The sequence below is a fragment of the Nannospalax galili genome, unplaced genomic scaffold (genome assembly GCF_000622305.1).
Source record: "Nannospalax galili isolate Female #2095 unplaced genomic scaffold, S.galili_v1.0 scaffold1490, whole genome shotgun sequence".
NCBI classification, from domain to species: domain Eukaryota; kingdom Metazoa; phylum Chordata; class Mammalia; order Rodentia; family Spalacidae; genus Nannospalax; species Nannospalax galili.
In genome coordinates, this window is record NW_008327613.1 from 102,443 (window position 1) to 123,692 (window position 21,250).

Here is a 21,250-nt window from a genome sequence, read left to right on the forward strand (position 1 = left end):
ATGATTAGTGGAATTGAGCATTTCGTCGTAAGCTTACTGGCCATTTTTCATCTTTGGTAAAATGTCTATTAAAGTCCTTTGCCCATTTTTAGAGTGGGTTCTCTTTTTTGTTGTGGAATTATAGGAGTTCTTTTTATCAGATATATTATTCACTGGTGTTTTCTCTCATGGCATAGATTATCTTTTCTCTTGATAATGAATCCTTTAAAAAAAAATTCCTATTTCTAATTATGTATACGTATGTGTCAGGGTCAAGAGTAACGTGCACATGAATACAAGCACCTGCAGAGGCCAGCAGGGTCAGACCCCCTGGAGCTGCAGCTACAGGTGGTTGTGAGCCACCTGATATGGGTTCTGGGACTGAACTCGGATCTTTTTCAAGAAAAGCAAACTCTCGGGGCTGGAGAGATGGCTAATCGGTTAAGAACACTGGCTGTTCTTGTAGAAGACCCAGGTTTGAATCCCAGCACCCACATGGTCGCTAACAACTGTCCGTAACTCCAGTTCCAGGGGATCCAATAGCCCCTTCTGTTCTCTGCAGGCATTGCACGACACAGGTGCACTTACCCACATGCAGGCAATACATGCATATACATAAAAATAAATAAAATAAAAAAAGAAAAGCAAATTCTCTTAACCATCACACCAGCCTGAGTCCTTATTTCTATTTGGGATGTTTATAGGTGTTAAGATCTAGTTCTTTAATTCTCGATGTTAATAACTTATCAAATAACTGATATGCAAGTATTCTGTCTCCTTCTGTGGATTTCCTTTTCACTCTGCCATCAGTGTCCCTAATACACAGTTTGCTCTTTGTGAGGTCCGCTTTGTCCTTCCTTTTGCTGTCTGTGTTTTTGGTGTCATAGCCAAATATTGTTGCCAAATCCCGTGTCATGAAACTTTTTTGTCCCTGTGATTAGTTCTAAGAGTCTTAAAATTTCAGCCCTTCAGTTTAGGTATTTGATCTATTTTGAGTCAATTTATTTGTATACATGTTAGGATGCACCTTCATTCTCTGACATATGGCAGTCAGTTTACTCAGCATTATTTGAGTAGATTTTTGGCTATTGACTTGTCTAGGACCCTTTACAGAAGTCACCTCACCAGTACAGGAGGCTTGATTCTGGGTTCTATACTCCATCTGATTATCACCCTGCTCGGATGTCTATATCTTTACAGGAACTATCAGTTTTGCAATTGTTTTCCCCTTCTTTCTCAAAATTGTCTTTATTTTGGATCCCTTGAATTAACTTGAATTTCAGCATCTGTGCGTTATTTTTCAAAGATGCCAGCTTTGATTTTAATAGGACTCATTTAAAGAGTGTATTAGTCAAGGTCCTGCAGAGGAATAAAACAGTAGATTGGGGAGAATAGTAAGGGGAGAAGATAGGTGACTTTAAAGAGTTGACTCTCTTGATAGTAGAGGCTAAGAAGTCCCCAGATCTACCGTGGCAAGCTAAAGACCTAGCAGATGGCGTGAGCTCTATCCAAGTCTTGAGTCCAAAAGCAGCAGAGCAGAGCCTGGGCACTAGGGCTGCTGAGCACAGAGAACCCTCTGTCCTTTGCTTAGATGGTTTTTTTTTTTTACATTTGTTTATTTTGTGTGATAGGGTTGGAGAGGCACAAGCCAGGAGTCACTTCTCTCCACATGTGAATCCAGGGAATTGAACAGATTATTAGGCTTGGTGGTAAATGCCTTTACCTACTGAGCCATCTCATCATCTCATTAGCTCCTTTGCTTAGACTTTTGATGGGTCAGGCATCAGTAGACTGGCTAAGGCCCATCTCCATTGGAGAGCACAATCTGCTTTTCTTATTCTTCAGATTCAAATGTTAATCTTACCCAGAAACAACTTCAGGATAATGTTTAGCCAGTATCTGCGCACCCCTGGCCTATTCCAGTTAATACATAGAATTAGCCCTCAGAGAATATTGCCATTTTAAGAATATTAAATCTTTTTTTTTAAGAATATTAAATCTTATTTTATATAAACAAAGACACACATTACTTACTTTTTCTATTGCTGTGATTAAGTGCCTGACAAAAGTAACTTAAAGAAGTTGGGTTTATTTCAGCTTACAGTCAGCAGATACAGACCACCACTGTGAGGAAGTTAGTTACAGTCAAAGGGTACAGACCACTGCGGTGAGAAAGTTAGTTATAGTCAGAGGGTACAGACCACTGCGGTGAGAAAGTTAGTTACAGTCAGAGGGTACAGACCACCGCGGTAAGAAAGTTAGTTACAGTCAGAGGGTACAGACCACCGCGGTGAGAAAGTTAGTTATAGTCAGAGGGTACAGACCACTGCGGTGAGAAAGTTAGTTACAGTCAGAGGGTACAGACCACCGCGGTTAGAAAGTTAGTTACAGTCAGAGGGTACAGACCACCTCGGTGAGAAAGTTAGTTACAGTCAGAGGGTACAGACCACCTCTGTGAGAAAGTTACAGTCAGAGGGTACAGACCACCGCGGTGAGGAAGTTAGTTACAGTCAGAGGGTACAGACCACCTCGGTGAGAAAGTTAGTTACAGTCAGAGGGTACAGACCACCTCTGTGAGAAAGTTAGGGCAGCAAGAGCATGAGGCAGGTGGTCACTTTGCATCCACATTCAGGAAACAGAGAGAGATAAGTGCTGATAGCTCACTTCCTCCTTTTTATTTGTGGGACAATTAGGGTGGGTCTTCCCACCTCAGTTAACCTAAGCTAGAAAATCCCTCACTGATGTGCTCAGAGGGTAATCTAGTGTAGACAATCCCTCACAGGCAAGCCCAGGGGCCTGTCTCCTGGATGATTCTAGATCCTGTCAGGTTGACAGCCATATTCACCATTAGCCATATGGGGGATGTTTTCCAAACACTTGCATCTTCTTTAACTTTGTTCAGTTATGTTTTGCAGTTTTCAGTGTCATGTTTTGCTCTTCTTTACTTGAACACATTCCTAAGTATTTTTGTTGTGTTGTTTTTTTGAGACAGAGTCTTCCTGTAGCCGTAGCTGACCTGGTTCTCGCTATTTAGACCAGGCTGGCCTCCATCTCACAGAGATCCGCCTTCCGAGTGCTGGGATTAAAGGCATGTACCACCACTCCTGGCTTACTTTGTTCTTTTCGATGCTTCTGCAGATGCACTTGTTTCCTTAGCTTCCTCTTCACGTTGTGTAGATACAGTGGATGTTGCTTACTAATTGTGTAAGCTACCACCTTCCTGAGCCCATATACTTAGTAGCTCTTACGTTTTTGTAGATTTCATGGCATTTTCTATGTGCAAGAGTTTGTTTTTGTTTTTACTTCTCTAACTTGGAATTCTTTAACATCTTTTTCTTATCAGTTGTCCTAACTGGAACCTCCATTACAGTATTTAATATAGAAATGGTAAGAGCAGTCTCTCTTGTTCCTGACTGTAAAGGAAAAGCTTTCAGTCTCTCACCATTGAAGTGGGATGCTAGCTGTGTGTGTTGTAAATGCCTTTTATCAATTTGAGAGAGCTCTGCTTTTTCTATCAGAGGATGTTGGATTTTGTCAGGTACTTCTGTGCATTCATTGAGAAGAGCATACAGCTTCTGTCCTTTGTTCCTGGCATTAAATTAATCATACTTTCCTGGGATAAATTCCACTTGATCATTGCAAAGTTTCAGAACCTCCAAGAATACCCTTTGTTATTTTACTGAAGGGACGTAGTAACAGCTATTATCAGATCAGAAGGCACAGGTAGAATAAAGGAAGGAGACACTCAGACAGGGTGGCCTGGGAGCATGCCAGGCCAATGCTTCCTGTTATTGGGTCTGCTACTTTTTAGAACATGTTTTTAATCAATTTTTACTTACTTGGAGGAGGGGAACACATGTGCCACAGCACATGTGTGGAGGTCAGAGGACAACTTGCAGGAGTTGGTTCTCACCTACTGTGTAGGTCCTTGGTATTGAGCTCCATTAGTCAGGCTTGTCAGCAACCACCTTTGTCCACTGAGCCATCTTGCTAGTCCCTCACTTACATCTCTCAACAGAGATGGGTGGAAGTTTATGTAGTAGCTTTTCGCCAGCCAGGGACACTACTTGAAAACAGGGTCCTGAGGTATTGTTAGGACTCAGTCATATAGATCTGGTTGCCTACCCTGAAGTGGACCATATATATTCTCCATCACTCCATAGGTTGAGCTGAACCACATTTTCCAGGGCTCTTAGATGAATACTGACATGCTAGGCAAGTGCTATGTGGTTTTGCAGGTACTTCCCAGGAGTCTGTTTGGATTATTTATCCTTCCCTGCCCAGGCATAATCAGGATGGACAGTCCTCTCCGTGAACTACCAGAATTGGTGCTGCTATTTTGTTGACAATTTTCTGAGAAAATCCATAATGTTATGTTTTAGAGTCAAGGTAATTCTGACCTCAGAATGAGTTCGGAAGGTTTTCTTTTTGAAATAATTTATGATAATTGTGTTAATATCTGTGACTGATTTCCCCTGATTTCTTTGGACTTACTTCTCTCTGTCTCTGTCACTCTCTCCTGGGCATTTGAGGTAGAAGCTTGTATAGCTTGCTGATTTTCCTGTGTGTTGTCTGTTTCTAGTGATTCTTGTCATTGATGACTTCAGCGTGTCCATGATTGCTTTATTGTATTTTTATTTTAGTTCAGCTCATTGTGTCTGATGCTTTCCCTTGAGACTTCGTTGACTCATGGACCCTTTAGAAGTAGTTAATGTCTAAATGTCTACAGGTTTTCCTGTAATCTTTCTCTTTGATTCCGTTGTGGTTGCAGAACACGTGATGTGCGATTTCCCTTAGAAAACTGTTGAGGTGCAGATTACAGTCTGTCCTGGCATGTGTTTTGTGGTTCTTTCTGCATGGCCCGCCCCCTGTTGATAAAATGGTGTTGCCTGATGATGCAGTGGGTTCCATGACTTGCTGGTTTTCTGTCTAGTTCTACACACTGTATGAGCCACGCAGTGAGCACTTTCCACTGTGTCACCCTTGGCTTCGCACCTGCTGCAGTTCGCTGCAGATTGACTCTTATTGTCGTGTACTGTCCTTTGTCTTTGGTAGTTGTACCTAAGCTAAAGCTGATTTTATCTGTTTTATAGTCCCTTGTTTTTTCTTGTGGTTAATGTTCATACATCCTCCTCCCATCCGTTCAACCTGCCTCTACCATTATAATTGAGGTAAACTTCTTGAGTTTCTTTAGAGCTGTCATTTTTTTTAAGATTTTAAAATTTTTATGTGTATGTATGCATACCTGAATGCATGTACGTGTGCATGCAAGTGCCCTCACAGGCCAGAAGAGGGTGTCACATCCCCTGAAACTAGAGTTACAGGCAGTTGTGAGCCACCTGATGGGGATGCCAAGCCCCAAACTTGGGTCTTCTGCAAGAGCAGCAAGTAACTGCAGAGCCAGCTCTCCAGCCTGAGAAGCATTGTTTTTAATCCACTCTGCACTATCTTTTTAAAAAAACTTATTCTCTGAAAATTTCCTGATCATATCCACCCTTCACTCTACCCCAGCTACCCCCAAGACCCCCATCTCATTTCCCTCCCAATGTCAAGTCCTCCTTGTTTGTTTATTTGTTTAAACTCATGGAATTCAGTAGTGCTGCCCATATGCGCATGGGTTGGGGTCACCCCAGGGGGTAGGAGCAACTTTCTAACAGCCACATTCCTAAAAAAAAGCACCTCTCCCTCCCCCAGCAGCCTGGTAGGGAACACCCCCTCCTCCATGCTGGAATTTTAAACTGACTTGATCTTGCGTAGGTCTTGTGTAGGTAACCACAGCTGCTGTGAGTTCATGAGTGCAACGTCCATGTCATGTCCAGCAGACAGCATTTCACAGCCTCTTCTCCATCCTCTGGCACTTACATTCTTTCTGCCTCCTCTTCTGGAGTATTCCCTGAGCCTTGGATGGAGGTTGATAGAGATGTCCCACTTTTTCTCAGCACTTTGAGCAGTAATATATCTTTGCATTAATGACTGCAATAAGAAGCTTCAATGATGGAGATTCAGTTCAGGGCCTCTTGCTCACAATGCAAGCACTTGCCCAACTGAGCTATATACAGACCCAGCCTCAATCTGTCTTCTAATTGATGTGTTTACATGTTACGCATTTAATGTAACTATTTACACTCTAGAGCTTAATTCTGCAATTTTACATTTTACTTTCTAATTGTGCTCTGACTTTTGTTTGTTTTTTACTTCCCTGCCCTCTTATGAGTTTCTGTAGTGGTGTGTCTTTGTTTGTTTGTTTGTTTGTTTGTTTGTTTGTTTGTTTTTGGTTTTTTTGTTTTGTTTTGGTTTGGTTTGGTTTTTTTGAGACAGGCTTTTCCTGTAGCTCCAGCTGGCCTGGAACCTGATATGCAGATGTGGCCTGAATTCTCTCTGGGTCTCCTGCGCAATCAGACAAACCATATAATATATTTTATGTGAGTTTATTAACTTACAAAAGAATGAGTACCCAGTGCCTAGCCCTGACTCAGAGCCCGCCTTATCAGACCGTGCCACACCCATAGCCCAGCTCACGCCTCTGGGGCCAGCAATCTCGACCCAGGTCCACAGGGAGTCAGTCCATTCTGTCTTTGAGTTGCTGCGCTGGCTGCTAGTTTCCTACACCATCACGCTCTACCAGCAGCTCCTGGCTTCCATCCCAAGATAGCTCCCAACTTCCCCTCCTACTTCCCCATCCGTGTCAGGCCCCGCCCATTAGAGGAACCAGCCAGTCGGGAAACAGAAGACCAGAGTGGCCTTGATCTCACAGAGATCTCTGTGCCTCTACTTCCTGCATGCTGATATTAAAAGCATGTACCACCATTCCGGCTTGTTTAATGTTTTTTAAGGTATTCTAGTAGATTTTTTAGTAGTTCCTCTCCAGGTGCCACATCCTCTTTATGTAGCTCATCACAGACTAGTGATGTCATCATTTTATCAGTTCCAGAAAAATAGAGAAATCTTCCTTATTGTGTGTTCCCTGACTGCCCCTTCAGCATACAGTTGTCTTGGATGTTTCTTGTGTCTATATTAGAACATCATCCAGCAGTATAGAAACTTCTGCCTCAGCCACTAAGCGTAGTTTAGAGAACGTAAGAGGAGAGCCTGTAGTCTCACGTTTTTGCTTTCTGAGTTCTTCTTCCTGTTCTTCCAAGGTCTTGTCTTTTCATTGTTTCCTTTCTGTTACAGAACACGCTCTGCTGCTCTTTTAAGGCAGAGCTGTTGACAACAGATATCTTAATTTCGCTCTATCTGGGAATGCCTTGGCATTTTCCCTGAGTAGACCTCTGGGTTGGTGTGTCTTTTCTCTTCGGTTGAAGCTGTGACAGCAGCTGCATTGCCCTCCCTATGTGCATAGAGGTATTGTTCTCTTTGTCTTTGTGCTTCTGAAGTTTAGCTCTTTTCCCTTTGTTCCTGAAACATTTTCCCTGAGTAGACCTCTGGGTTGGTGTGTCTTTTCTCTTAGGTTGAAGCTGTGACAGCAGCTGCATTGCCCTCCCTGTGTGCATAGAGGTATTGTTCTCTTTGTCTTTGTGCTTCTGAAGTTTAGCTCTAACGTGGCTTAGGTACAAAATCTTCAGGTCTATACATTTGGTTTTCACTGCCCTGAAATCTGTAGGTTTGTTTCTGAGCAAATTTGACCCGTGTTCAGTGATCACTTCTTCAAGTACTTTCCAGGGCTTTTTTGTTCTCCTGCACTTCCGGCGCACACGTAGCGTGAGACAGGCCTGTCTTAGGTCCCAAAGGTCCTCAGTACTGTGCCCCATTTTTTTCAGTCTTTGCCCCTCTGTTGCTTGGTCTGAGAAACGGCTGTTCTGCCGTGCAGTTCACTGATTCCTTCTGTTCACCTGTCCTGCTGTTGAGCCCACCCAGTGTATACATGATAGTGTCTATGTTTTTTGGTTCTGTTAATCTCCATTTGTTTTTTTTCTTTCTCTCTCTTTGTGTGGTGTTTCGCCCACACCAGAGGTCAATGTCAGGTATCTTCAGTTCCTGTCCACCTTATTTTTGACATAGAATCTCTCACTGAACCTGAACCTCACCGGTTGGCTAGACTGACTGGCCAGCAAGCCTGGGGCTCCTCCTGTCTCTGCCGTGACAGTGCTGGGATTACAGGCTCATGCTACTGTGCTTGTCTTCTTTAATGTGGGAGCTGCAGATCAAACTCAGGTCCTACTGCTTGCTCAGCGGGCGTTTCCCTGACTGGGCCATCTCCCCAGCCCCTCCATGGCCCAGCCCCTCCATTTGTTTGTTTTCCCTCCCTCCCTCCCTCCCTCCCTTCTCTCCCCCCTTCTCCTCTGTCTGTCTGTCTGTCTTTTCAAGACAGGGTCTCCCTGTATCCCCAGCTGACTTGAAATCTTTTTCTTTTTTTTAAAAAAAAAATTATGTGTATTAAGTTTATTGCCTGCATTTGTATAAGTGCACCTGTGTTGCACAGTGCCCACGGAAGTCAGAAGAGGGCACTGGATCTCCTATAGCTAGTCTCCCCCCTTCTCCTCTGTCTGTCTGTCTGTCTTTTCAAGACAGGGTCTCCCTGTATCCCCAGCTGACTTGAAATCTTTTTCTTTTTTTTAAAAAAAAAATTATGTGTATTAAGTTTATTGCCTGCATTTGTATAAGTGCACCTGTGTTGCACAGTGCCCACGGAAGTCAGAAGAGGGCACTGGATCTCCTATAGCTAGAATTACAGGCTCTTGTGAGCCACCCATGGGTGCTGGGATCTGAACTAGGGTCCTCCGGAAGAGCAGCAGCAAGTATTCTTAACCACAGAGCCATCTCTCTAGTCCCAAGTTTATTTTTTCTTTGGTACTTTTGCTTTCATGATTCTGGGGATTAAACCAGAGCCTCACGTATGCTGCTCAGGCACTCTGCTGCTGAGCACAATAATTAGCCCTGATGTTTTTGTTTTTTTTTTTTTTTTCATTAGTTTCAAGCGTTTTTGTAAGTTTTTTGAAGCATTTTTTGAGAGTTCTTTTAATGGTTGTAGGTAGGTCTAACATTTCTGTCATCTCTGTATTAAGCTTCAGATCGTCCAGTGATCTGGTATTAAAAGTGATTTTTCACATTGTATCCAATAACTGCACCTGATTCACACCTCCCCCTTCAGCTTGCCTTCTTTGACGCTCCTCTGACTGGGTAGGTGGGTATTAGTGGAGATGGAAGCTCACGTTCCCCTTTGGCCTTTGTTAATGCCACTGATGGAGATGTTCATTCTTCCTGGACAGAGGTGGGCAGCATTACTGTTAGGTGATATGGAAGTCCCCACCCCTGCTGAATTTCATTTTGATCCATGCTGCTTGGGAGACAGGTTTTTAACTGGTGCTTCTAAGGTGCTGGGTTGGAGGAGAGCAGTTACTGTCTAAATATCATCACTCCTGCTATGCTGCTCTTTCCCAGTCCTGACTGGACAGAGCAGGCTCCCTTTGCCCGCTCTCTTTTGATTGACCCTTCTTGGATTTCCTGGGTTCCTGGTTCTTCAGTTCCAGGTCAGTGATTTGAAGAGAAAAAGGACACCCAGTAGACCTACAGAGTGATTTTCCTTGGTCTCCAGTCCCTAGTTAGTGTCTACTATCTCTCAGCTCTCCTCTGTTGTCCACAGACGTTTGTTTTACATAAAATGGCCTGAGCTTTTATTTGTACTTAATCGGAAGAATAGGGGAAAGCATACATCTTTTCCATCTTCCTCAGAGCAGAAGTCTACTGAGTCATTTCAACATCTTGTCACCTCATGTGCTTTATTTCTTATCTAGTAAAATTTTCTGTCTCATATTAAAAAGATACAGTCTATAGCTACCCTGATGCAAGATACTGATAAGTGTTTTTAAATTAGGACAACAGATGAATGAACAGTGAATTAGTTTGCCTACCACATGTGAATTGCTCTCTGCCTTCTGTGCCTAGGTTGGGGCAAACACTATGGATAATCCCTTGTTGAAGTACAGTGCAAAGGATTACTTCTTCAAAGCAGCACTCTGTCACTTCATAGTGGACGAGCTGAATGCCAAGGTGAGGACATGCTCCTTTTCTGATGAGTTTGCCTTTTAGAACAGGCCTCAACAAATAGGTGTTGTCATTCTTGATGTCATTTCATATAGGTATCGATAGCAAGACACTAAAAATAGTACTTCAGGGCTAGAGAGATGGCTCAGCACTTAAGAGCACTGGCTGTTCTTTCAGAGGACCTGGATTCAGTCCCCAGCACCCACGTGCCAGCTAACAGCTGTCCTGGGGGATGCAACACCGTCTTCTGGCCTCTGTGGTCAGGCAGGCAAAACACTCATACATAGAAATAATTTTTTATTATTTGTTATTTTTATTTTATATGTATGAATGTTTTGTCTGCATGTGTGTTGTGCAATGCCCGCAGAGGTCAGAAAACGGCATTGGATTGATTCCCCTGGAACTGGAGTTACAGACAGTTGTTAGCTGCTATGTGTATGGTGGGATCTGAACCTGGGTCCTCTGAAAGAGCAGCCAGTGTTCTTACCTGCTAGCCAGTCTAGCCTGGTAAGCTCCAGATTCAGTGAGAGACCCTATCTCGAAACATAATGCAGAGTGTGATAGAAGAAGGTGCTCGATGTTGACCTCTGGCCTCCACATGCAATCTCACATACTTACACACACACCCACATGAATACAGACATACTGCCCCTTGCTACAAATCAAATAGTAATAATTCTGTACTGAACATGACCCATGTGGTCCCAACCCTCTAGAACCAGGGGAGATCTATGATTGTATACCCCCCCCCCCAGTGCCACTGCCTCCAAGTTCCAGCACTCACCTGGCAGAGCAGTCGTCGGGATCAAGAGATCTGACAGAAAGCCACCTACTGATGCCACCCAGATCCTGTCACTCCCCCCAAAAAGTCCTGACAGGGACTTGTCAGAAGCCACTGCTACCTGAGAGATGTCCAGAGAGAACTGACTCTAGTTCCTACATTTTAGATAGGGTCAGAGACCAAATCCCAGCCTTGCTATCTAGCCAGAGGCCACTAGACAGGCCACCTGCTATGGAATGACCAACATCTCTGCTATATGACAAAGCCCCTCTGGTGACCAACCCAAGCGCCTCACCATCAGCCGGGTCCCTGCCACTAGAAAGACCTTTGGGAGTGATGGACCCAGGGCCACCAGCCCCCACTGACCTGAGACTTTCACCCCTAAACAGGCTGCTGGTATCAGCAGTCCCAAACCCAGGCATTTAACAGGCCTCACCCAGCCCCTTGTCAAATCCCATGCCTCTTCCCAGGGACTTCCGACTCCTGAGAAAGTACTATCAGCTGTGGTCCAGTCCCTGCTACTAAAGAAAAAGCACTGAGGACTGTAGAGCAGATCACTCGGTCAAAACACAAAGCTGCTGCGGTGATGGGTCTCATAGACTCAATTTCTTCCTGGAAGGAGCAGACTGCTTCTCCTCATGAGACTGATGCAAGTGCTGGAGTCAAGCTCATAGGCTTCCAGCAAAGGTCGGGATCATACGACACAAGCTGTGGAGAACTGCAGCATCACTTCTAGCCACCTGGAAAAGCAATGGCCCCTTCAGAATACCCTTGGCAAACTGTTAAATCACTCACCCACCAGCCATCTTTCTCCACCTCCCGCCAAAGCTTTATATATATGAATCAGCAGGTCAAGCCTCAGGAAGAGATCTTGTAGGAACTGAGCAGATCCCAGGGCCTCCCAGCACAGCCCCAGGCCTGGTGAAATAGATGTCTAGAGGCCAGCAACTACCTGGACTTGCTAAGAGTGGGAAGTTCTTCAGGTCTCTTGGGAAGGTCCAAGCTCTTCCCTTACCCACTGAAGAGAAGAAGTTGGCAGCCACAGAACAGAGTCCCTGGAGCCTGGGGAGAGCCTCACCAGGGCCAGGGCTGTGGCCCAGAGTGGCTGGACAAACACTAGCCCAGTCTTACAGGTCTGCTGGGGGCACACAGACGTTGGCACAAATGCTGATCACTTGACAGAGGCGAGCCACCAAACCAGAGCAAAACACATTTCAAATTCTTTTTTTTTTTTAATATTTTATTTTTTTATGTGTGTGTTATGCCTGCATGTAGATAAGTGCACCCATGTCGTGCAGTGCCCACGGAGGACAGAAGAGGTGGTCAGAGCCCCTGGAACTGGAGTTATGAACAGTTGTTAGCTGCCATGTGGGTGTGGGATTCGAACCCAGGTCTTCTGCAAGAACAACCAGTGTTCTTAACTGCTGAGCCATCTCTCCAGCCCCATTTCAAACTCTTAACCAGTCTCCTTCTGTTTGCAGATGTGCAGAGTCAGAACAGAAATAATAGCGGTAAACATCACATAGCGAGACAAGCTGCCTCCAGGGTACCATTCAGCGGGAGGGGAATCTTCGTTACTTTCTCCTTGAAAAACAGGCATACCCCAACTCTTTCACTGTTCTTTCCTTATATCCCAACACTCAGAACTCTTCTCACATTAGCCCATGGAGACTTTGTGGTTGTGTGAACCATGTATGGAAATCTTTCAGCCCTGGTTAAGGAGACAGCAGACTCGAGTTTCTTTACCCTAACTTTTCCATATGCTCAACTTAAAATAAGGCCACTCTGGAAAAGAAAATAATAATTCTGTGACATGTATCACAGTGTGACTGTTTGAACAGCTGCAAAGCTCTGCTCTTTAAAGTTGCTGAGCCATCTCTCCAGCCCCATTTCAAACTCTTAACCAGGCTCCTTCTGTTTGCAGATGTGCAGAGTCAGAACAGAAATAATAGCGGTAAACATCACATAGCGAGACAAGCTGCCTCCAGGGTACCATTCAGCGGGAGGGGAATCTTCGTTACTTTCTCCTTGAAAAACAGGCATACCCCAACTCTTTCACTGTTCTTTCCTTATATCCCAACACTCAGAACTCTTCTCACATTAGCCCATGGAGACTTTGTGGTTGTGTGAACCATGTATGGAAATCTTTCAGCCCTGGTTAAGGAGACAGCAGACTCGAGTTTCTTTACCCTAACTTTTCCATATGCTCAACTTAAAATAAGGCCACTCTGGAAAAGAAAATAATAATTCTGTGACATGTATCACAGTGTGACTGTTTGAACAGCTGCAAAGCTCTGCTCTTTAAAGTTTTCCTTCAATGGCTTTAAAGAAATTAGGGAACTAAGAGGGGACAGTAAAACCAGAATAATGTCCTGTTTTAACATTTGTGGGGGAGGAGGGCATGCACATATGTCACAGCATGAGTGTAGAAGAAAGGACAACTTGGCAGGAGTTGGGTCTCTCTTTCCAACATGTGGGATCCAGGAACTGAATTCAGGTTCAGACTTGGCAACAAAGGGCTTTTCCCACTGTGCCACCTCACAAGCCCTGTTGTCTTCTGTACAAACAACCTCAGAGGTAGAGTTAGAATGAAGATGGGTGAAGCTACAAAGCAAAGTGACAGGAAGCAAGACAGGACCTGGGCAGCCTCAGTGTGACTGTCTGGAGTCGCAAGAGCCACAAAGAGAAAACTGTTCCAGAGTTCTTTTCCACCCAAGGTTGATCTGAATGGATCTGTTTGGCATTTGGATAGTGTTAAGGAAGAGCCTCTCTGTTTAACAGACACAGATCCCTGACAGGGATTAGACTTTACTTAGAGTTTCTTCTTTCCAGCAGCCTAACTTCAAAAAAAATCAGTATAGAAATTTATTCACAATTAAAACTGAGTATGTAAAATGAATAGGTTTCCTGTGTTGATCATGATGTTGAGTTTAACACCATACTTCTTAAACACTTAAATGGGATGGAAATTAATAGAGAATTGAATCCTTTCTTAGTTCAGTAAGTTTCACATTGACTAGTTGTTTTCCTTCCTTAGCTTGCTCTTGAGAAATATGAGGAAATGTTTCCGGCATTTACTGATTCCAGAGAATGTAAATTATTGAAAGTAAGTACTGATGCAACTAAAGAGAACAGCCTCGGTCAGGTATGATGGCACATGCCTTTAATCCCAGTCCTCGGGAGGCAGAGGCAGGCAGATCTCTGTGAGCTCAAGGCCAGCCTGGTCTACATAATAAGACCCTGTCTCCAAATTTTTTTAAAAAGGGGGTGGGGGTAGGGGAAGTGCCTAAGTGGGACTGGTGATAAGTATAACTGTAATCAGTAATCTTCTGAGCATGTATTAGTTACTGTACTTGTTGTTATGACAAGATACCTGTGAAGAAGTAACTTAACAGAGGAAAGGTTTGTTTCGGCACTCGGTTTGAGGGGACAGTCTGTCATGGTGGGGACTGCATGGCACTGGGAACGGAAGGCAGCCAACCACGTTGTGCCTACTGTTAGGAAGCAGAGACAAAGGAATGCTGCTGGTCCCCTCACTTTCTCCTTTATTCAGTCAGGACCTCTCAGACCCATCTCTTCTTCAGTCAAACCTTTCTGAAAACACCCTTACCCTGGAAGTGTGTTTCCATAGTGATTCTAAGTCAAGTTGACAGTGTGGCTTGACTGTCACAGAGGATGTCCTGTATTTTGCTGTTTTGGGTTGTAGATGTTCAGATGCCAAGAGGTTTGGGATTATTAACCCCGTGTTCTGAAATAGGCAGCTTCAGAATGCCAGTACCAAAGCTCAAGCCTCAACTAAGGTAATTCTTAATATAGCCCCAATTTTTTGCAATGTTTGGCAACATCAGTCAATGAGATACTAATGCAATATTGTGTTTGAAATATTCAGAAATGGAACTTTTTGGTGTTAAAGTAATTTCTTTATTTTTTAATGCTGTCAGAAACTTTTAGAAGCTCATGAAGAACAGAACAGTGATGCTTACACAGAAGCAGTAAGTTAAGCTTTTGTATGTGTTACATTTTTAAAGGTTTACATTCTAGAATGTATAAATTCATTGTATAAATTTTGAACATTTATTTGCATGTGGTTCTCTCTGCTTGTATTTTCCAAAAGTCATGTCTTACCTGTCCCATGAATTAATTCCATTAACCAATAGCCATGTTGGTTGGAAACATAGAAATTCTAATTGTATTCAGTCCTGTTTCTTTTTTCTTTTCTTTTTGAGACAGGGGTAGCCCAAGCTGGCCTGGAACTCATGTAGACCAGGCTGGTCTTGATCACATAGAGATCCACTTGCCTCTGCCTCCCCAGTGCTGGGACTAAAAGTGTGAACTACCACACCTGGCTCGGTACAGTAGTTTCTTGATTTACACTCAGAGCTAATTTAGCTATAAGGCTTCTTTAAAAGCATATAACACTGGGGCTGGAGAAATGGCTCAGCAGTTAAGAGCACTGACTGCTCTTGTAGAGGACCCGGGTTTGATTCCCAGCACCCACATGGCGGCTACAAACCGTCCTTGACTCCAGTTCCAGGGGAATCCGAAGCCCTCTTCTGACCTCCATGGCGTTGCACAAGACAGGTGCACTCACATACATTCAGGCAATATACTCCTGCACATAAAATAATAAATTTTTTTTTTAAAAAGCATATGGTCGGGCGTGGTGGCGCAAGCCTTTAATCCCAGCACTCAGGAAGCAGGGGCAGGTGGATCTCTGTGAATTCAAGGCCAGCCTGGTCTCCGTAGTGAGTTCCAGGACAGCTGGGGCTACAGGGAGACCCTGTCTCAAAAAAGACTAATTAATTAATTAATTAAATAACACAACAACAACAAAAAACCCCAGCAGAGTGTGGTGGCACAGGCCTTTAATCCTAGCACTCAGCAGGCAGGGGCAGGCGGATCTCTGTGAGTTCAAGGCCAGTCTGGTCTACATAGTGAGTTCCAGGACAGCTGGGGCTACAGGAAGAACCTGTCTCAAAAAGACCAAAAAAAAAAAAGCATATGACACTTAGGGTCTGCAGGAATGACTCAGTGGTTGAGAATGTGTACTCTCCTTGCAAAGGACCTCAGTTCCATTGCTAACACCTGTATCAGGTGGCTCACAACCATTTGTTAAATACGGCTCCAAGGGATTTGACACCCTCTGACCTCCTCAGGCCCCCTTCACTTACGTGCATATTCCGCCCCCATTTAAAAATACATGTCTTTTTAAAAATATTTTATTACTTTTATTTTATGTGTATGAGTGTATATTGCCTGCATGTATGTAAGTGTGCCTGTGTCATGCAGTCAGTACCCATGGAGATTAGAAAACAGCGTCGGATTCCCCTGGAACTGGAGTTACAGGTGGTTGGTTGTCAGTCACCATGTGGGAGCTGGGAATCGAATCCAGGTCCTCTGCAAGAATAGCCAGTGCTCTTAACTGCTGAGCCAACTCTCTAGCCCCTATAAATCTTTTTTTTTTTTTTTTAAGCAAGTAACATATAGAGTTTTAACTTGCAATTTTAATTACTTCTTTTGAAAACAGTCGGGCTGGGCATGGTGACGCATGCTTTTAATCCCAGCACTTAAGAGGAAGAAATCTCTGTAAGTTCGAGGCCAGCCTCAGTCTACATAGCAAGTTCCAGGCCTGTTAGGGCTACATAGTGAGACCCCGCCTCAAAAAAAAACAGGAAAGAAAGATGTGATTCATGAATAAGTGTACGGTAGTATTAATTACTTAAAATATTATTTAAAATATAAAAACTGAGACTGGCATATTTGTGACGTAGATTTTTCTTTTTATTCATGCTTGTTTTTTTTCTGTTTTCCTATCTTTTGCAATCTTATGTTCAGAATCATGCAGATTTCTCAGTAGCCAGGACTCTATATTCTGGCTATAGTCTTAAAAGTGATAGTGAAAAGAAATGTCTTGGAGGCTGGAGTGATGGCTCAGTGGTTGAGAGCATTGGCTACTCTTGAAGAGGACCTGAGTTTGGTTCCCAGCACCCATGTGCTAGTTAACAACTTCCATAACTCAGATTCCAGGGGATCCGGTGCCATCTGCTTCTTCAGGCATTTCACGCATGGGTTCATACATGCAGGCAAAAAACCTCATACATATTAAATAAATAATAAATATATCATTTTTAAGAAGGAATGTCTTCTTTAATTTTTACACATTGTCACGTGTGGTGACACGTCTTTAATCCCAGCACTTTAATCCCAGGTAAGGAGCAGGTGGACTTCTGTGAGATTGAGGTCAGCTTGGTTTACATAGTGAGTTCCAGGCCAGTTGGGGCTAGTGGGCGATCCTGCCTTAAAAAAACAAAACAATAAATAGAAAACGCACTTCACCCTGTTGTAATTTTCTTCTTTCACAGTGTGCTGAAATGCATTGTGGGAATTCTGCTATCTCCGCCCCTGCCCCCACCTGTTAGGTTGTGTTGCTTCATAGTCAGTAAATACTAGTTTGCCTTATTCCTTCCTAATTCTGTGTCCACTGCCCTCTGTCCCATTGAATTTACTTTCCCAGTCATATCAACTGTTCCTAAATGTTGCCATGTACAAGTTCACTACAGAGAAGAATTCAGTGCAGGGGCTCATGGCACTATTGGTGTAGTCAGAGGATAAAGGAAGAGGAAACTCTTTTGGATGAAGAAAGCTACAGATTAGAATGACTAAATTCTAATCAAAGCTGGTAGGTTATTGCAGCAACATCTTGAGATAGCCTGGATCATTATTTGTGTTTTCGGTGTATTTCCGTGGCATAATTCCTGTTCCCCTTTCCTTAAATAGGTGAAGGAGTTTGACTCAATATCACGCTTGGATCAGTGGCTGACCACCATGTTGCTTCGTATCAAGAAGTCCATCCAAGGGGACGGAGAAGGAGACGGAGACCTCAAGTGAAATGTTGACCTTTGTGGCACGCAGCTCGTTCCTCTTTAGTTTTGTCTGTGGGCAAAGTAATCTTTCTAGAAGGGATGCTCATCTAATGACTTAATTTTCTTATAAATAAGCCACATGGTTTATATATTGTTTCAGCTTGCCATGTCTGTGTTACTGTTAGAATGGGAGGCTTTTGTTCAGGTTGTGGTTATGACAACCAAAGTATATGCCATGCTTACCAGAGTCCTCATAACTTTCTGAGTACTGCTGAATCATTCCTGTTCTTTTGATATTTACAGAGCCCATGTTTAATATTGCCACATGTTTTATTTTCCTTAAACTCTGGAACTCAGCCCAGTTATTTCATAGATGCTTTGCAAAGACCCCATGCACTGATATCTGGATGTACCCTCCATGTGTATGGTTTAGTTTAGGGTAGTTATTAGGAATGACTTGTTAACTTCATTAGAAACTGGTTTTGTTTTGTGACTATTTTGATGGTGCTAGTGATGAGTTTATTTGCTTTTTGTTAGTGTGCTCACGTGTGCATGGCAAACACAGAGCAACTGAGAACTGTCATCACTTTCTTCATAGGAAGGAGCTTGCTGCCAGTTTCTGTTTCTCTGGGGATGAATGTCAAGGAGGAATTTTACTGTTTTTTGGGTTGGTTTTTTTTTTAACTTACACACAAAAGATGAGGAATGAAATTTTTCCCTTCCCAGAAAAAAAATTCATTTTTATTTGGAATGGGAATCCCTCTCTTCTTATTTGCATAAAGATGTCTTAATTGACATCTCCTTTATTTTTATATTTATACATGCCCCTCATAGTCTTCTGGACCATGGTCATGCCAGTCTTGATCAGAGCTGGACAGAGGATGCCAGCCAAAGCTTGAGGCTGTGTGTGGTGGTTAAGTGGTATCAGTATGGCACAGGAAGAGTATGTTATGCCTGATTGGGCAAGAACCTCACTTGTGTCTCAGGAGCCCTGTTTTTTCCTCTAAGCTAGAGTGATTTTTCTCTAAGCTGGAGTGATTTCAGCTGTGTGAACTCTGTCCTGTTAAAGTGTGTGCTGTCTTGATTTAAGAGTTCAAGCCTCCCTGGTACTTATATGCTGATACTGTACTGTAGACATGGTCTTGCTTCTTGAGTCTCCTGTGCATATTTTTAATGCTGTGATAATTTGTGTTTGAAGTACATATGTTATGAGAAATAACTCACAGTCCCAATGTTCTGCTGTCGTTAGTGACAGATAATGAAACTCCTGTTTCATCAGGTAGGAAGCTTTGGAAGACCCTTTGGAAGATGGGAGTTGGAAGCTATTATTGTGTAGAAGTAAAGTGCCTGGCGAGGCCTGAGACCAAGCAAGAAGAGCTTGAAGACTGGTGAGAAAGGTCTGTCAGGAGTGAAAGTAGCCGGAGGTGAGGTTGAAACGAGCCTGATGAGGGCAGGTGATGGAGATGTGTGCCAGACTCTGTGAGGGCAGGTGATGGAGGTCTGTGTCAGGCTCTGTGAGGGCAGGTGATGGAGGTCTGTGTCAGGCTCTGGAGGGCAGGTGATGGAGGTCTGCATCAGGCTCTGTGAGGACAGGTGATGGAGGTCTGTGTCAGGCTGTGAGAGCAGGTGATGGAGGTCTGTGTCAGGCTCTGTGAGGGCAGGTGATGGAGGTCTGTGTCAGGCTCTGGAGGGCAGGTGATGGAGGTCTGCATCAGGCTCTGTGAGGACAGGTGATGGAGGTCTGTGTCAGGCTGTGAGAGCAGGTGATGGAGGTCTGTGTCAGGCTCTGTGAGGGCAGGTGATGGAGGTCTGTGTCAGGCTCTGTGAGGGCAGGTGATGGAGGTCTGTGTCAGGCTCTGTGAGGGCAGGTGATGGAGGTCTGTGTCAGGCTCTGTGAGGACAGGTGATGGAGGTCTGTGTAAGACTCTGTGAGGACAGGTGGTGGAGGTCTGTGTTAGACTCTGTGAGGGTAGGTGATGGAGGTCTGTGTCAGGCTCTTTGAGGACTCAGTGGCCCCAGTCATGGTGGTGACACAGTAGGAAGCCCAGCAGTCTCTGCATGTCTGGGGGTAGAGGGAATGTGCCCTGGAATCTAATGAGGATTCCTTTTTTCTTCATTTTTTTTCTAAGTTCCTGAATGAAAGCTGGCTGCACCAAAGGTAAAGTTTGCAGTGCAGTCAGTTTGTCCTTCTTGACTCCACTAGACTCTCTTATGAAAACAATGAATAGAGAAAAGTAAGTTTGCTGTACTCACTTTATTCTGCAGCAAGCCACAGGCACACTGAAATGAGGTGTGGGAAGTGGTTCTTAGCTCGAGGCCTCTGGCTCTAAGTCGGCTCATGTGGGAGAGCTTTTGAATACCAGCCAGCCTGTGTGCAGTGTGACCAGCAGTTGTCTTCTGGTCTGACCCTTTAAAGTAAAAACCATATAGTATCTTTCAGGGCAATTATGTTCACCTTACATCATGATACCTTAACAGACATTGTCTGAAATGTGAACTTGTATTGCTTTGCTGTTTTAATCAGTTATCTGCTTATACTGAATAAGTAGTAATGGGCCAGGCGTAGTGACTCATGCCTATAATCCCAGTGCTCAGGAAGGTAAGGTCAAAAGATTTCTCTGAGTTTGAGGCTATCCTGGGCTATATAGTGAGTTCCAGCGTCCCCCCCCCAAAATAAATAAATAAAAAGAAAAGAAACACTGAGGTCAGTGGTTGGTTAATTTTGTCTTAGTACTTGGGAAACTGAGACACCAAGCCCATGATCTTAAGGGTAGCCTGGGCTACATAGTAGCAAGACCTGTCTTTAAAAAAAGTCAAGACCAGACCTGATAGAAAAGAATGAGGAAAATGCCCAGACAGTAGTGTGGAAGCTTACTTCCTCAAATATCCCATATGTCTCAAGATACCTAGGATTTAGGCTTTCAAGATTTCTAAAATATGTGGCTGCAGAAGTGGCTCAGTAATTAATAGGGGTCCTGAGTTCAGTTCCCAACACTCACAACCACATGTAACTCCAGCTCCAGGGTATCTGAGACCCTATTCTGACCTCCTTGGGCACTGATGCTAGCGTGCACGTGCGCGCGCACACACACACAGAGACACACTCTAAAATAAATCTTTAAACAAGATTTCTAGAATTTTAGGAACAAAGTTCAGCAATCGCTTCTGTTGTGGTTCTTGTGCTTAGGCACGTGTGGGGTAGTTCATAGTTAAGTCGGTAAAATTCCTTACAGAAAAGCTTTGCTTTTGTGGCAACATTTTTATAGCTTGTGTGAATTCTTTTTTTATTTAATGATCTCAACCAGTATTTTTGCACAGTTGTGACCATGTGTGGTGATGTCACCATAACCAAAGTATATGCAGCAGCCCTTGTGCATTACTGTTCCCCTGGTACTGTGCACTTGCAATGTCCAAATACAAACCCTTGTGAATCTGGAGGGTCTGGCAGCACAGCATGCCCCGTGACCTGCCTGCTGTGGCGTGAGCTGTGACCAGCAGCAGGCTTCCTGCCCTGTGAAGTCCAGAATTGCTCTCAGGCAGGGGAGTAATTATAAAAACTAACCCTGTAACAATAAATCTACCTTAGCAGAAATGTTTGTTTTATGTGAACTTGTACAGTAAATAAAGTGGAAATTATGAGTAA

General features: G+C 43.8%; 1 protein-coding gene across 3 annotated transcripts in view; it reads left to right on the top strand.

The window, feature by feature from the left end:
• Napb (NSF attachment protein beta) overlaps window positions 1-21,250 on the top strand; it is a 50,701-nt gene extending 29,451 nt beyond the window's left edge. For 2 of the 3 annotated variants that reach the window (XM_008836921.2, XM_029564555.1), the window contains 4 exons: window positions 9,865-9,969; window positions 13,782-13,850; window positions 14,686-14,736; window positions 17,522-21,250. In XM_008836921.2, coding sequence (XP_008835143.1) covers window positions 9,865-9,969; window positions 13,782-13,850; window positions 14,686-14,736; window positions 17,522-17,632 — 336 coding nt within the window. In that variant the 3' untranslated portion in view covers window positions 17,633-21,250. Of the gene's footprint in view, window positions 1-9,864; window positions 9,970-13,781; window positions 13,851-14,685; window positions 14,737-17,258; window positions 17,424-17,521 lie in introns of all 3 variants that reach the window. The other variant, XR_003849837.1, reaches the window with a different exon arrangement.